This window comes from Erpetoichthys calabaricus, chromosome 3, assembly GCF_900747795.2.
Source record: "Erpetoichthys calabaricus chromosome 3, fErpCal1.3, whole genome shotgun sequence".
Taxonomy (NCBI): domain Eukaryota; kingdom Metazoa; phylum Chordata; class Cladistia; order Polypteriformes; family Polypteridae; genus Erpetoichthys; species Erpetoichthys calabaricus.
In genome coordinates this window covers 115714399-115729153 of record NC_041396.2, presented here as the reverse complement: position 1 = coordinate 115729153, position 14755 = coordinate 115714399, and the positions used below count along the sequence as shown (strand labels likewise).

Below are 14755 nucleotides of genomic sequence, written 5' to 3'. Positions count from 1 at the left end.
AACTGTGGAGCAGAGAAGTCAAGGAAAAATGTGTCTTTGTCCCAAACATTATGGAGGGCACTCTATATTTGTATATATTTGCATATCCATATTCTATTATCATATTTTAAATAAATTGTATTATTTGGTTTATTTGGGTTATTGTTGAAAAATAATCTATCATCATGTCTAAACCACATACAGAGAAAATGAAAGTTACTTAATGTAGACTTTTGCCAATTTTAAATTATATAGATCTCTTCATATTTAGGCAGTACTAGTAATATTAAATGTTCTTTTCAAATGTAGATTGCCAGCAACAAACTGCAAATGAAGACACCACTAATGGTCAAAAAAAAACAGATTCTTTTATATGCCAGAATGTGTTTTCTCTTAATGTCTCAGTTTTGTCTTTTCATTGCCTATTTTGAGTTGCTTGGACCGATTGGATGATTAATAATGACTGCAAGATAAAAGAAGTACATTTTGCGGGTACATGTTCCCCTAAAAATGATTATGCTAAAATACTTTGAGTATTCAGATTTGTATACCAGTTCCCTGCTCCTAGTCAATAGTACTGTACTTCACCTTGAGCTGCCAGAGTTTATTGCAAGAAATTCAGTCCAGCTTAATGAGAACAGGAAGTTTAAACGTAAGGCTGCTTCAATGAATCAAGTAGTAAGGATGGTCAAAATGAATATCTCACCACCTTCTCATCAGTGAGCAAGTAAACTAGAGAAATTGCCAATATATTTCAAAACATATCCCTCTCTTACTCCTGCTTAAATATTTGACACATTTTCTTAAACATTGAGACAAAACAGGATGGCTTGCACAGTTTGTGTACTATAATGTGGCAGACTTGCACCCCCTTTTAAATGAGAGAGAAAGGAAATGGCACAATAACTAATTTACTTAAGCCATGATGCAGTATCCATTAGAGTCATTCTATGGAGTGAGGAATCCTCACAGGTGGTGCAGTGGTAGTGCTGCTGCTTTGTAGTAAGGAGACTGTGGAAGATTGTGGGTTCGCTTCCCGGTTCCTCCCTGTGTGGATAGCACTTTGAGTACTGAGAAATATATAATAATGAATTATTATTATTATAAAAATTGCTAAGTGGATTTTAAAAAATTCTTTGAGGCGTCAACCAGGAGTTCAGTCTAATATGGGTTCTGTTCTAAGAGCAAAAGGAGGAATTATTAATGGACAACTTTATTGTCAGCCTTCTTTTGTTTTCTCTTCAATGTCCCCCTAACTAAGGCCAAGACTCCTTTTCACCCAATGCATCAATGTATTCCAGTCCAAGAGCTGAGGCATGTCCTGGTGACTTTGTGTGGAGAACTAACTGCTGGACATTAGACCACACTGGAGATTCTGACCTCCGTTAGGACAAATAGAACACTAACGCTAATAAACTTTTATTAAATGGCACTTGAGTCTGCTCCCTTCTAGAAATCAAAGTTCTATTAGTCACTGCTCTTAATACATCTCCAGTATTTTTTGTTGTTGTGTTATCCAGCATTCATTTATCCATCCATCCATTTTCCAACCCGCTGAATCCGAACACAGGGTCACGGGGGTCTGCTGGAGCCAATCCCAGCCAACACAGGGCACAAGGCAGGAAACAATCCTGGGCATGGTGCCAACCCACCGCAGGACACACACAAACACACACACCAAGCACACATTAGGGCCAATTTAGAATCGCCAATCCACCTAACCTGCATGTCTTTGGACTGTGGGAGGAAACCGGAGCGCCCGGAGGAAACCCACGGAGACACGGGGAGAACATGCAAACTCCACGCAGGGAGGACCCGGGAAGCGAACCCAGGTCCCCAGATCACCCAAGTGCAAGGCAGCAGCGCTACTCACTGCGCCACCATGCCGCCCACTACTAAACATATTTTCCAAAATTATATCCTCTATCTTTACCACATTTCTTTTTAACTGCTTAATTTAAGGTATTGTCAGCATTTCCACCCATTTATTGTGTGATGATGCTTAGTCCAAACCAAGTTTGAGAAAACTCCGAGCTATCAGTTACCTTCAGACACTAGGCAGGAACCCACCAAGGACAGACAGCTTTTTAACTGAAGTTATTTTACTTATACATACAGCCATAATCGCTCACACAAGTTTCAGTGGTACTGAAAAAACACAACTGGAATATTAAGACAGAAAACATTCAAAGAGGAGGTGAGCAGAAGATGTCAGTTGATTTTATTTAGGTCAGGTGAAAGACTTTTTTTATATTTTATATATTCATGGCTGCTCAAACCATAGCCTGTGCCCAATTGGTTCCATTAATTTTGATCAGAATGAATGCTTCTTCTAATAATGTAGCATGTCAAGAAATCTTTTTTTAATTTCTCCGCAATATTCTGAAAGTCCACTAGGGGTCAATATTCACATCCTGCTTATTCTAGTATCTGTTGAGTGATTTGCTTGAATCATATCATATATTCAAAAAGTGAAGCAAAGTAGAAGGAATCCAATGAGCACTAAAAAGAAAATTGGCAGAGTAAATACTTGTATACAGAGGTGAAGAGAAATGAGGTATAAATGGAGTGTATTTATATGCTTCCCCTTGGCCATATTATTCGTAACTCTGGACTGGGTTATCATTTTCATGCAGATGACATTCAACTCTATTTCAATGTCAAAAGTGCAACTTCATCAGAGTTTTCTCAGCTCACAACTTGCCTCTGTGAAATTAAAACCTGGATGGAGCAGAACTCTTCAAAATTAAATTGCAACAAAACTGAACTCCTGCAAACTGGCACTAAAGTGCTAGTTAAGAAAATTAGCTCCTTCTTGAAGTCCTTCTTCTGATGCAAGGAATCTTGGTGTCATTTTTGATTCCTCCCTTTCTTATTCCGCCCACAAAACCACATCAAGAAACATTCTTTCAGCTCCGTAACATATCCCGTGTTCTCTCATTCCTCTCCTTTTTTTAATGCTGAGAAACTTGTCCATACTTTTATAACATCCCACATCGATTATTGTAACTCGCTGCTGGCAGGTGCCCCTTCTAATCTTATATCACAACTCCAGTTGATTGAAAACTCTGCTGCAAGAGTCCTTACACGAACCAGCAGCAGCGAGCACATCACACCCATCCTGCTTCGTCTTCATTGGCTCCCTGTTTCTTACAGAATTGAATATATGTAGTACTAGGGTGTTGTACTGTGTTAGCCATTATGAATGTAGAGAAAAGCCAAGCAAAATGACACCTTTTATTGGCTAACTAGAAAGATTACAATATGCAAGCTTTCGAGGCAACTCAGGCCCCTTCTTCAGGCAAGATGTAATTACATCTTGCCTGAAGAAGGGGCCTGAGTTGCCTCGAAAGCTTGCATATTGTAATCTTTCTAGTTAGCCAATAAAAGGTGTCATTTTGCTTGGCTTTTCTCAGAATTGAATATAAAATTCTATTAATAACCTACAAAGCTTTAAATGGCCTTGCACCGGACTACATCAGTGACATTCTAAATCACTATGTGCTTGTCTGCCTACTAAGGTCCTCTGATTCTGGTAATCTTGTTGTGCCTCACGCTAACCTGTACTCTATGGGTGACAGGGCCTTCAGCTTCATAGCACCCAGACTTTGGAATGACATCTCGAAATTAATTAGATCAGTTGACTCCATTCATTCTTTTAAAAAAACAACTTAAAACACCTCTGTTTAGGATGGCTTTTAACTTAACATTCTGCCCTTTCTTTCAGTTTACCTCTCTGTCCAGGTGCTCAGGATAATATTGTGTGTCTGTTATATCACAAATTATGTTATTTGTTAGGTTTTTCTTTTAGTATTGAATTTAGTATTTTACTCTGGTTTATGGTTCTTTATTCTATTTAATGCTTCATCTGTTTCATTGTTCTATTCAGGAAAACATCTGTATCCAATGTTACATGTACCCTGCTGTTTTTTCTAAGACTCTGTGAAGCGCCTTGAGCATGGGAAAGGCACTATATAAATATTATTATTATTATTATTATTTTTGTTTCCATACAAAGTGAGATACTGCAAAGAGTGCAATTAGCATGTGAGGCACAAAACAGGAAAGCTAATGAACTAAAAAGAAGCATGACTAGATATCATGTATTTCTTAGAACACTGATTCAGTTTTGGTGCCCCCAATCATTCATAGTAAACGTTTATTTGTCTCGTGTTTTACACCTGACTAATTTTTCAGTACTGTACAGTAAATTCTGCATATGTTGCACTGTGCAGCGTTGTATCACCATTGTCATTAGTTGTAGACCTTACCAAGAAGTCTGTGTTGTGTTGCTTTAGCAAGACTGTTTCAAGTGTAAAGTATCAAAACTATGACAAACAATGCAGCCCAAAATGTTTTTAGGTTTTTTTTTTTATTCTTTCTATAACATTGTTGACTGGTTTTAATGCACAATTTTAGAAATTGCAGGTTCATGTTTGCATATTATAATGTGGTCCTATTGCTTTTTGCTGCTTTGTTGATAGTTGGAAGTGCATAAGGAGTTGTCCCCAGTGCACAGACAAGGTAATCTGCTTGATCTGAGTGGCTGTGTAGGCTCTTCTTAGAATTTGGTGGAATTTTTGTTTGTGCAAGCAGTGTTAACTGGGAGGAAAGATACGAGGCATGGTCTAAAAAAACACTGAAATGGAAAATTAAAACTAGAAAAAAATGTGATTACATGTTGAGCATTTATAAGATACTTGGCTGCACTACTCCAATTCCCACAAACCACCTTGCATTGGTTCTGAAAGAATCAGGTCACTAAATAAGATATGCTATTGAAACAACAGTCCACCTCCACTACACTAAAACTGCATCCTCTGCTGCCAGGTATAATCAACTGTCACAGGACACAGGATGGTGCACTGATATCATCACCAGTGACTACTGAAGCTACCAATGGCTACCACTTTTATCATCATCCACAACATGGCAGTTCCTATCGCAAATAATGATTTCATTTATAACAACAGGAAATATATTTAACAGTAAATTCCAAAAATTTAATGAATTAATTTATTATGTGCTAATAATAATCTGTCAATAACAAAATAAAATTGCAACAGTAAGCATCCCCAAAATTAAATACAATGAATTAAAGGAATTACTCCAGCCAAAAATATTTTTTATATGATATTTACCCCATGAAATCAGTTGTGGCCAAGAACAATTTTTAATCTCATGTTTTAGTGAACAAAGTGCATGACAAAGATTTTGATTGAGCCACATGTCTGTTATTCATTCATATTACCAAAACATTTTTTGAATTATAGGTCCACCACTCCCTCTCATTCATCCGGTCTTCTCTTTTGTGCACACAGCTCACAGTGCACCAGTATTTACAGGAAATAGGCTCTTCCTCTCCTACACTGTAACCCTGATTCTGTCACTGCCTTCATGTTCTCTGCAGATCACCTATAAAATGTTCTGCCCCTCTTTAACTTAATCATATCGTAGCAGTGTCCCCAGTAGGGAAACTGTGTGCAAGAAGTGAAAAGAAGAAAAGGACAGGAGCGGGATTTACAAGGCAAGTAGTAAGGTATTGGCTTGCACTGGAGTCATGTGACTACCAAGATGAATAGACTTTCTTAGTCTTGGCCACTTGAACAAAATACTCTCAAATGTTAGTGAGTGGTTGATCGGGCCTCAGGTTTAAGTATCTTACCTATTGACATTTAGATTAGATATCCACTTAGTGTTTCCATTTACATAGTATATCTGAACAAATGTGAAATGCCTTTCATTCTTTGTGTCATCTCTTTTGGGCTGCATGAACACCTCAAATAAAATTAATACCAATGTGCTTGGTAATCTGATTTTTGTAATGTTTTTGTTTAAGTGGTACACATCTGTCATTGGTTATTTTAAAGCTTCTACAGAAATTTGACTAATGTGTTCATTACCCAAATTCAGACTGCAGGGAATACACTGTGATCAAAAACTGTGATAGTAGTAGCATATTTTATTGTGCATCCCTAATCATATTTGAAATTCTGTAGAACGCCATTGTTAGAGATGGCTATGAATTATCTGTAATCTGTAAGTGAAAAATCTAGAAACAATTGATGTTGTCCACTTTAGTTTCTAAATACAAAATTGTATGCTGATTGGTCAACTAAACATTATCTGCCATACAGGAAGAACTAATTCCAGGGACGGCAATAATTAATTACTGCAAACTTGTGTGGAATTTATCCTTATTCTATTGCACTCTATGGATGATCCTTCTCTGCTTGAGCAAATGGTAAATTACACCTTCTTGTTTTTGTTGCATACCACATTACCTGGAAGCCACTTCACAGTTCAATGGTAAAAGTTCTTTTAATGTTTAAAAAAAAAAAAAATGAAGTAAGTTTGTAGGATGAATGCCAGCTGTCATTTTAAACTTCTTCAACAAGAACATGGGGGTACGGAAGTTGCCTAAAAGTAAATACCACAAAGTCATTATAAAGTATTTCTTCACACAATGAATAGAAGATACATTGAATTAGATATTAAGTTGTGTAGCTATAAATTAACACAAGCTTTAAAAAAAAAAAAAAAAAGTTTTGCTTGTGAACCCTTTTTACCAATGTCAGAATGATAAACCTATTTTTACCCAACCTTACACTTTCACTGGAGATTGCCAAGGCATGTCACTGCAGATTCATAGCAAGGGTTGAATATGGTTTACTGCTTCATATGTCCATATCACAGTATTTTATCATATTGTCTTTAATTGTTGCTTTTCTCTTTTCTATTATATAATACGTGTGGGCCTTCACCATTTGCTGTGTGTATTTGTAACTTGTGTTTCTTTTACTTTGCATACAGTTTTATGGTTTTTCATTTGCTGGAATGCTTAAAGATTAGAGCCATGTAACAATTTGAAATGTGTTGTATATACAGTAATGCTGTGAGTATAGTATATAATCTGTAGACAGGTGTCTTTTATACCCTGAAAATTCTTGTATGTCATAAACCTGCTGCAGATCATGTCACCATCTTCCACTGCACAAATAACTTAAATATAAGAGTCCATCTTTAATGTTGATGGCTTAAGAATGATCAGGAAACATGGAGCAGGGCAAATACTGGTACAAATTATTCTACACTATGGGTTTTTCTTTAGCCAGCCTAGAATATGAAAGGATTAATCTGATTGGCCCTAATGTCAGGGGTTACTTAGTTCAGAACAGTATCGGAAAAAATAATTTGCTAAGACTCTTTGGTAAATTAAGTTGCCATGTCCTTGCTGTAAGGCATTTCATCTCACCCTCTGCTGTAGGCATTGTCACTACATTCTTTTCAGATGGGAAAATACACAAATTGTAAAGTACTGTATGTGTTCTGCTGCTCGATGCTCTAAATACACTCGCTTTATAATTTTGCATTCTGTTGCTAGTCCTACATCATCCGTCCATCCATCCATTTTTCAAAGCCTCTTATTCTGAGCAGGGATGTAGGGAATCTGGAGCCTATCCCAACAAGGACTGGATGCAAGTCAGGAACAGTCCCTTAACAAGGCACCAGTCCCTTAACCAGGCGCACACACACACCTTAGGGCCAATTTAGTATTGCCAATTCCTCTAGCCTGCATTTCTTTGGACTGTGGGAAGAAACCGGAGCACCCAGAGGAAACCCACATTGATGCAGGGAGAACTTGGGACACATACCCCAGTCTTCTTGATGTGTGGCAGCAGCACTACCACTGTGCCACCATGCTACCCACCATGCATCATATACCATAAAATTAAAAAAAAACGTGTCTGCTGACACACACAAACGTAATGTTCTGGTAAAAACAGGTTAAAAAAAAAAATACAATTCCATCACATAATATGATTTTTTTCAACTTATTTTCAGTTGATAACTCTATTGGCATAATCAGTTAGGAGCAGTCATGGCACATTCCTGTGACCTACATTCATGTAGTTTGACATCCACAGTGATTTATTCAGACATACTGCATCTGCAACTCATCCTGACAAATTTAAACGGGTCTGATTTTGTCTTAAGTTGTGCGAGCGAGTTTCAGTTAGCTAGAGCTGACAACCAATGAGTGCTCACCCAGAGCTACAATTCACAGAACAAGATCCAAAAGAAAGCAGGGTATTTTGGACCACGCAAACAAAGCAAAGACCCATCCATGTGATGTCTCATGTTTGTTCCAAAAAGACAGAACTGGAAAAGAAAATTAGAAGGGCCAATACTGTGGCCAAACTTTTATTTATATACAGTGATCCCTCGCTATATCGCGCTTTGCCTTTCGCAGCTTCACTCCATCGCGGATTTTATATATAAGCATATTTAAATATATATCGCGGATTTTTCGCTGCTTCGCGGGTTTCTGCGGACAATGGGTCTTTTAATTTCTGGTACATGCTTCCTCCGTTGGTTTGCCCAGTTGATTTCATACAAGGGACGCTATTGGCAGATGGCTGAGAAGCTACCCAACTTACTTTCTCTCTCTCTCTCTCTCTCTTGCGCTGACGTAGGGGGGTGTGAGCAGGGGGGCTGTTCGCACACCTAGACGATAGGGACGTTGCTACCTTCTGTGTGCAGCTGCTTCCTGAAGGACATGCTGCACGGTGCTTCGCATACTGAAAAGCTCAAAGGGCACGTATTGATTTTTGACTTTGTTTTACTCTGGCTCTCTCTCTCTCCCTGCTCCTGACGGAGGGGGTGTGAGCTGCCGCCTTCAACAGCTTTGTACCGTTGGTGCTTCACATACTTCAAACAGCCCTATTTGATTTGTTTGCTTTTCTCTCTCTGACGCGCACTCCATTGAAGAGGAAGATATGTTTGCATTCTTTTAATTGTGAGACAGAACTGTCATCTCTGTCTTGTCATGTAGCACAGTTTAAACTTTTGAAAAAGAGACAAATGTTTGTTTGCAGTGTTTGAATAACGTTCCTGTCTCTCTACAACCTCCTGTGTTTCTGCGCAAATCTGTGACCCAAGCATGACAATATAAAAATAACCATATAAACATATGGTTTCTACTTTGCAGATTTTCTTATTTCGTGGGTGGCTCTGGAACGCAACCCCTGCGATGGAGGAGGGATTACTGTATATAAATATGTCTTCATGCAGGAACTGGCTCTGTCAAGCAGCTAATTACTGGCTGTCAAAATGTAGCAAGCTTACAATACTTTAAAAGTGTGAAACTATGCAAAACAATTTTCACTGAGTAGTGTAATTTGTCATCCCCTTTGATTCCTAGTCATGTAATCTAATGTCTTCAAGGATACGAAATCGGCAACCTCCGATTATAAACTTGACATCCCCCCTGACTAGAAGTCATGTAATTTGCTGCCAGCTTTTTCAACCGGATTATAACTCTATTCAGACTGAAAGTACCTATCCACATAGGAGAGAGTTAGCCTAAGTTACAGTCACTTCACGCTACAATGTTGGTAGACCAAGGTCTGTAACGTGGAGATCATGTGACACAGTAATCACCACTCTTAATGTTTCATGTCCTCATACAGTCTTGATGTTTGTTTAAAATCAGTGACTTGAACAATAGTTACTGATAGGACATGGAGTGAAAACTTCTCAAAATGTACTTAAAGCACATCCACATTGTATTTATAAATTATGTTATATATTCTCTACGTTTAGGCATGTTGTGCAGTAAGTTTTTATTAACATTTTATTAATACAGCCAATTTGCTGTTGTAAAATGTCAGTCGAAAATAAATACCCCTCAAGTACAAATATTTAATTTATTTATTGATTTATTAATTTTTTTTTTCTGAATCCACTCTTTACAGCTTTATCAGACTGACAGGAATTTGGAGAAATGCTATTGCTAAGTGGATACCACAACATTTAGGTGAAGATGGACTAAGAGTAAAGAAATGGATAAAGAACATTAGAAGGTGTTTCTTCACATAGAGATCCATAGGTACATGCAGTTAGAGTGCTTAATAACCTTACTTTTGAAATCTTCTAAAGTCCACTTTGATACTCCTGATAATGTTAGTTTATACATCTTTGTACAATTATGTTGAGTTGAATGTCTTCTTCTCATCCATACATACTGTATGTACTTGTGATATTTTTTTATTATAATCCTACTTTTGTGAAAAATGGTCTAAGTTGATTCAAATGTGCTGAATGTCTATATATAAGATATAAGGTCTGTTAGTCTGTCAAGTAATTACTCGCAAATTACTGGGACTGGAACCTTGATCTTGGTCTTGATCAAAAGTTTATGACCAGATACAATCTGTAAATTCAAAAAATGCTTGTGGATTTATTAAAGGGCAAACAAAGGAAAAAAACAGTGACTTCTGCGGAGCATTAAGCAAATCACAGAAGCACTATAATAGGAAGAAGAAGAAGAAGAGCAGTGCTAGATACAGAATCCAAGAATGACAAAGAAAAAGAAATGTAAGTGATAATTAAATCCATGTTCAGAATTCTTAGTGAAGTGTTAGTTCTTATGTGTGTAGACATCTGGGAGGGAGTTACTTTATATCTAGCCTTTTGTTGCATCACACAACCTGCTCCGTGACATCAAAGGATCCTTGCTTTACCATCTTCAAAACAACGTGCTTAGAAAAACAATATTCAGTCTTGGAATGTATTTAATAATGTTTGAAAATCAATTAATATAACATGTACAGCAAAGTATTTATAGAAGTGAACTATAAATATTTAACTTTGATGGTCCTGGTATGACCAGAAAAACATAAGAGAATATCCTGAAAAGACTGTAAGGAATTTTTGCTTCAATTGGGTAATGGGTAACATAAATTTACAAAGGAGGGACACCTCTGTGTTCATTCCACACATCTAAATCCTTCAATATGACGAAGAAGAAAAAGAAAATCCTTTACATTTAATTAAAGCCATTTTTGGGACATCTATTAACCCTGAATTAGTAAATGAAAACAAAGGCAATGTCATCCTTTGCCTGAAAAGCGTGAACTACTTTGACATTTAACTCGTGCGTTATATGCAAACTAATGGAAGGCAAGAAAAGATGCACTTCAGTACAGGAACTATTACTTCTGAAGATGAAAATGATCAATTTAACTTCCCCATCGAATGTAGTTCTTTGAATTTAACTCTTTGACGCCTTCAGGACTACCACCTTTCTTAAAAAAGGTACAATCGTTCTGTTTCTTAGAAACCTTATAGGAACAGTCAGTGGCACCAGAGGAGTTTGATGACATCACAGGATCGTTCATTGGTGTAATCCATGCATGGCAGTGACTACTGTCCACTAAGGACTTAACAGTGCCTTTTAAAATTAAAAGAAGGCCATTACCCATTTGCCATTGAGTGTTTATTTTTAGACTGTTGCTTTAGGCAGCCCTTTATTGTAATAGTGCTTTTTTGATCAAGAATTTTTTAGAAAGAAAAAAAAAAAAATAGTCATGTGGACTTCTTACAAGGAGTTTGGTTTCCCTCACAGACTAAAGGTTTGAAGTCGGGTTCATTGGCTTCTTGCAGTTATTCTAGTAGGAGTGAATGTGGATTTGTGCATGAGTGTACTTTGCGATGGATGGGACTCGGGCTGATTACTAATGCTGTTGCGTGAACTCCACTTCCCTGTAACCCTGTTGTGTCTCATGGTTCATGGAAAATGGCACTTGCATAGACGCATGCAATTCATTTTAGCATAAATAACCTAAATATTTTATATTCTTGAACAGATTACAGAGGTATATTAGCATGTTAGTTGGGGTTTTCACAATACTGATTATTTGACTCCTTATTTACTGTTAATAATGAGACTAGTAGATCTCATTTCATACATTTTAAACAAACAAAAAAAAACACCCACCCTGTAGGAGACAAGTAAATGCTTATGAGATGTTCTTTGAAATTACATTACTGACAGGTTAGTTGATACTGTCTAAAAAAAAAAAAAATCAATCAATAATTTACTTCTCAAGATCACAGCATAATTCTGAAACCTGTTTAATCTAAGTTAGGGGTACACAGGGAGTGACCCTATCTGAGAAGCACTGGGTGCAAGACAGAAAACAGTCCTGCATAGGATACTGGTCCATCACAGAGCCTACTCACACACTAGGTCCAGTTTGGAATCACAGGTTCACCTAACCTGCATGCCTTTGGATATGTGGGGAGAAAACCAGAGCACCCCGAAGAAAACAGACATGGTGAAAATTTGTAAACTTAGAATCTGTGCACGGCACAGCAACTACTGTGATTCTTTCTTCAGAGAATATATTACATCAAATATTATTAACCTCTCTAATCCTGAAAACTGCTTTAATGTTAAAAAAAAAAAAATAAAAATATGAAATTCTTCTTTTTCAAAACAATATTATTTATTCATTTTCTAAAATGCTTGCTCACTACAGATATACAGGGAGGCACGGTTTATACTAGCTGCATTGGGAACAGGAGACTGGCTAGCCATTATGGGTTGCCTATCTCAAACAACACATGCACACACCCTGGGCCAGTTTAAAGACACCATGTCTTTAAGATATGGGAGGTAACTTGGACTACTTTTAGAAAGCCCATGTAGATAAGCGTAAACTTCACAGAGAGAATACCAGGGCATGGAATTGAACTCCTTGAGCTGTGAGGCTTCTGCAATTTGCTACATAAATGGAAAAATAATTATTAACAGTAAAATAGGTATGTTTGTAAAACTGACATGATACATTAATTCCCAAACTGACAGTAAGGAACTATCGGAAAGAGAAGTGTGCATTGTAGCTATGTATTCTCTGCACATTTAGTTTTTACATGTGCCACCTTAAATCCTCCTTATAAATATTCTCAGCATTCCAATATTGAAAACGTTAAAGAAATGGATGTAGTGTATGGAAAGACAACCATATTGATCAGTCGGGCTGAATGACGGTTTAACTTTAAGTTGCATCAGTTTATGTCATGCTGTAAGAAGAAGGCATCACGGTGCAGATTTGTAGCCTTCACTTTTATATTACAGAAAGGTCAAGTCATGATTCTCTTCTGATTCTGCATATTACAGTTAAAAACTTGAAACATTGAAAGAGGTAAGGCTTTTGTTATGCTTAGAGCTGCTAGGCTGACCTCCTCTCTTTCTCTTTCCTATGTTGCTCATGAATCCCTTATAAAGATTTACCCTCCTCAACCTCCAATAACATCCACCATCCCAATCCTGACAATACAAGTCTCTTAATTTTAATTTTAAATCAGACTAAAGTAATATTTCTGATTAACAGATGATTGAAAAGTACACTTACCCCAGGCCTTTTCCATTCAAAAGGAATAGGGGGCTTCTGGCTGTAAAAAAGAGAGGACTCAGTTGCAGGGAAGTCTGGATCACAGAAGAGTTTTTTATTTTGCAGGCACTCCCTCTTCAGCTGTTCGTAAGTCCTGCCGTCTGACTGCGTGCTTTGTGCCTCTTGCTGCCGCTGCTGCTGGCTACCTCCATTCTGCATGGTGGGCTGGTAAATGGACGGCATCCTCTTGCAGAAACACTGACCCAAAGCAAGGCTCTAAACCAACTAGAAGAAGCCACAGGTAAATATTCCAGCTGGTTTATGTGCAGAGAATGAAAACGGACCCCTCCCTTTACACCTGCTGATAACAACACAAGGGTCACGCCTTCGAGAACAGGCTTGACATCCCTGGCAGGCAACAAGCCAGTCTTGTTAGCTTGATTCAAAGAATTTGCCTGCCAGGGGAACTGCAGGAGCAGCAGCTTCAAACAAAGCTAAGCAGGGTTTAGATTTTTTCGGTGTTTTAAATTCTTCTGTTTGTTTAATTGTACAGTATATTGTAATAATAACTAAATGACAAAATACAAGACCTGAACGAAGTTATCATCCTTTGAAACACTTTGTGTGTGAAGTTTGTAGTATCTGGGCTTTGCTTCGTAGTGCAACGTGTTGGGTGTGTGCTGCAGGCTTGATTGCCTTTGATTTGGTGTGAGATGAGTTCTTCAGGTTATCTGTGTGAAAGAATGCGGATACCCCATCAACCAATTCAGCAAGCACTTGTATACTGTAAACAAGCCAAGATCTAGACAAATGACACATTTATCCATTTTCTGAACACTTAACTTAAGTGTATTTGGGGTATGAGAGGAAACAGAAGCATATGGATGCAGGGAGAACATGCACACTTAACACAAAAGTGAACAAGACTTGGGATCAAACTAGATCCCCAGAACCATAAGGCCATCATGAAGTGGTGAACAAATGATTATTAGTTTAGCTTCTTAATGCATTTAACAATTATAACACATTTTTCATTTGTTTACTGTATTTATTTGCTTACTTTGACAGACTATACTGTCCTTGTGTTTCCAGACATTCACCACGGTCCATTCCAGCACATTCATGTTTTTTAATGGGAAGCATATAGAAGTGATAACATTTGTGTGTAATAAATGTGGCTTACTTACTTGTTAGTTCATTACTTTGGTATTTGCCATTGTTTAACTAAGACTGTCAATCCAAAGTTTACTGTCATTGTGATTTAATAGCATGTAGCTAATTCTAGGCTGAACAAGAATATATGACTTGCAGTAGCCCATCACAATTTACTTATGTCATCCTATGTTTAAATACAGCATTGGGAAAAAAAAATGGTTACAATTTGGTTACATTTTTAATCACACTGATTATGGTGTTTGATTTTTAACTTTAGTGCAGCCAATTCAATAAGCCTCATGTTTACCAGATGGGTGTGATAGAAGCAAAAAGTCGACAAAGAACTGTAAATACTGTACAACCAGGAGGTTCCTGCCAGTTCATGTATATTCATTTTCAAAATAGCTCTTAAGAATTCTGAGAGTAACTTACTTTATTTT

General features: G+C 37.4%; 1 protein-coding gene across 1 annotated transcript in view; it reads right to left on the bottom strand.

The window, feature by feature from the left end:
- The window catches only part of capn9 (calpain 9), an 87596-nt gene extending 74130 nt beyond the window's left edge, over nucleotides 1-13466 (bottom strand). The window contains exon 1 of the mRNA XM_028797301.2: nucleotides 13182-13466. Coding sequence (XP_028653134.1) covers nucleotides 13182-13403 — 222 coding nt within the window. The 5' untranslated portion in view covers nucleotides 13404-13466. The remainder of the gene's footprint in view (nucleotides 1-13181) is intronic.
- Between the last annotated feature and the right edge of the window lie 1289 nt (nucleotides 13467-14755).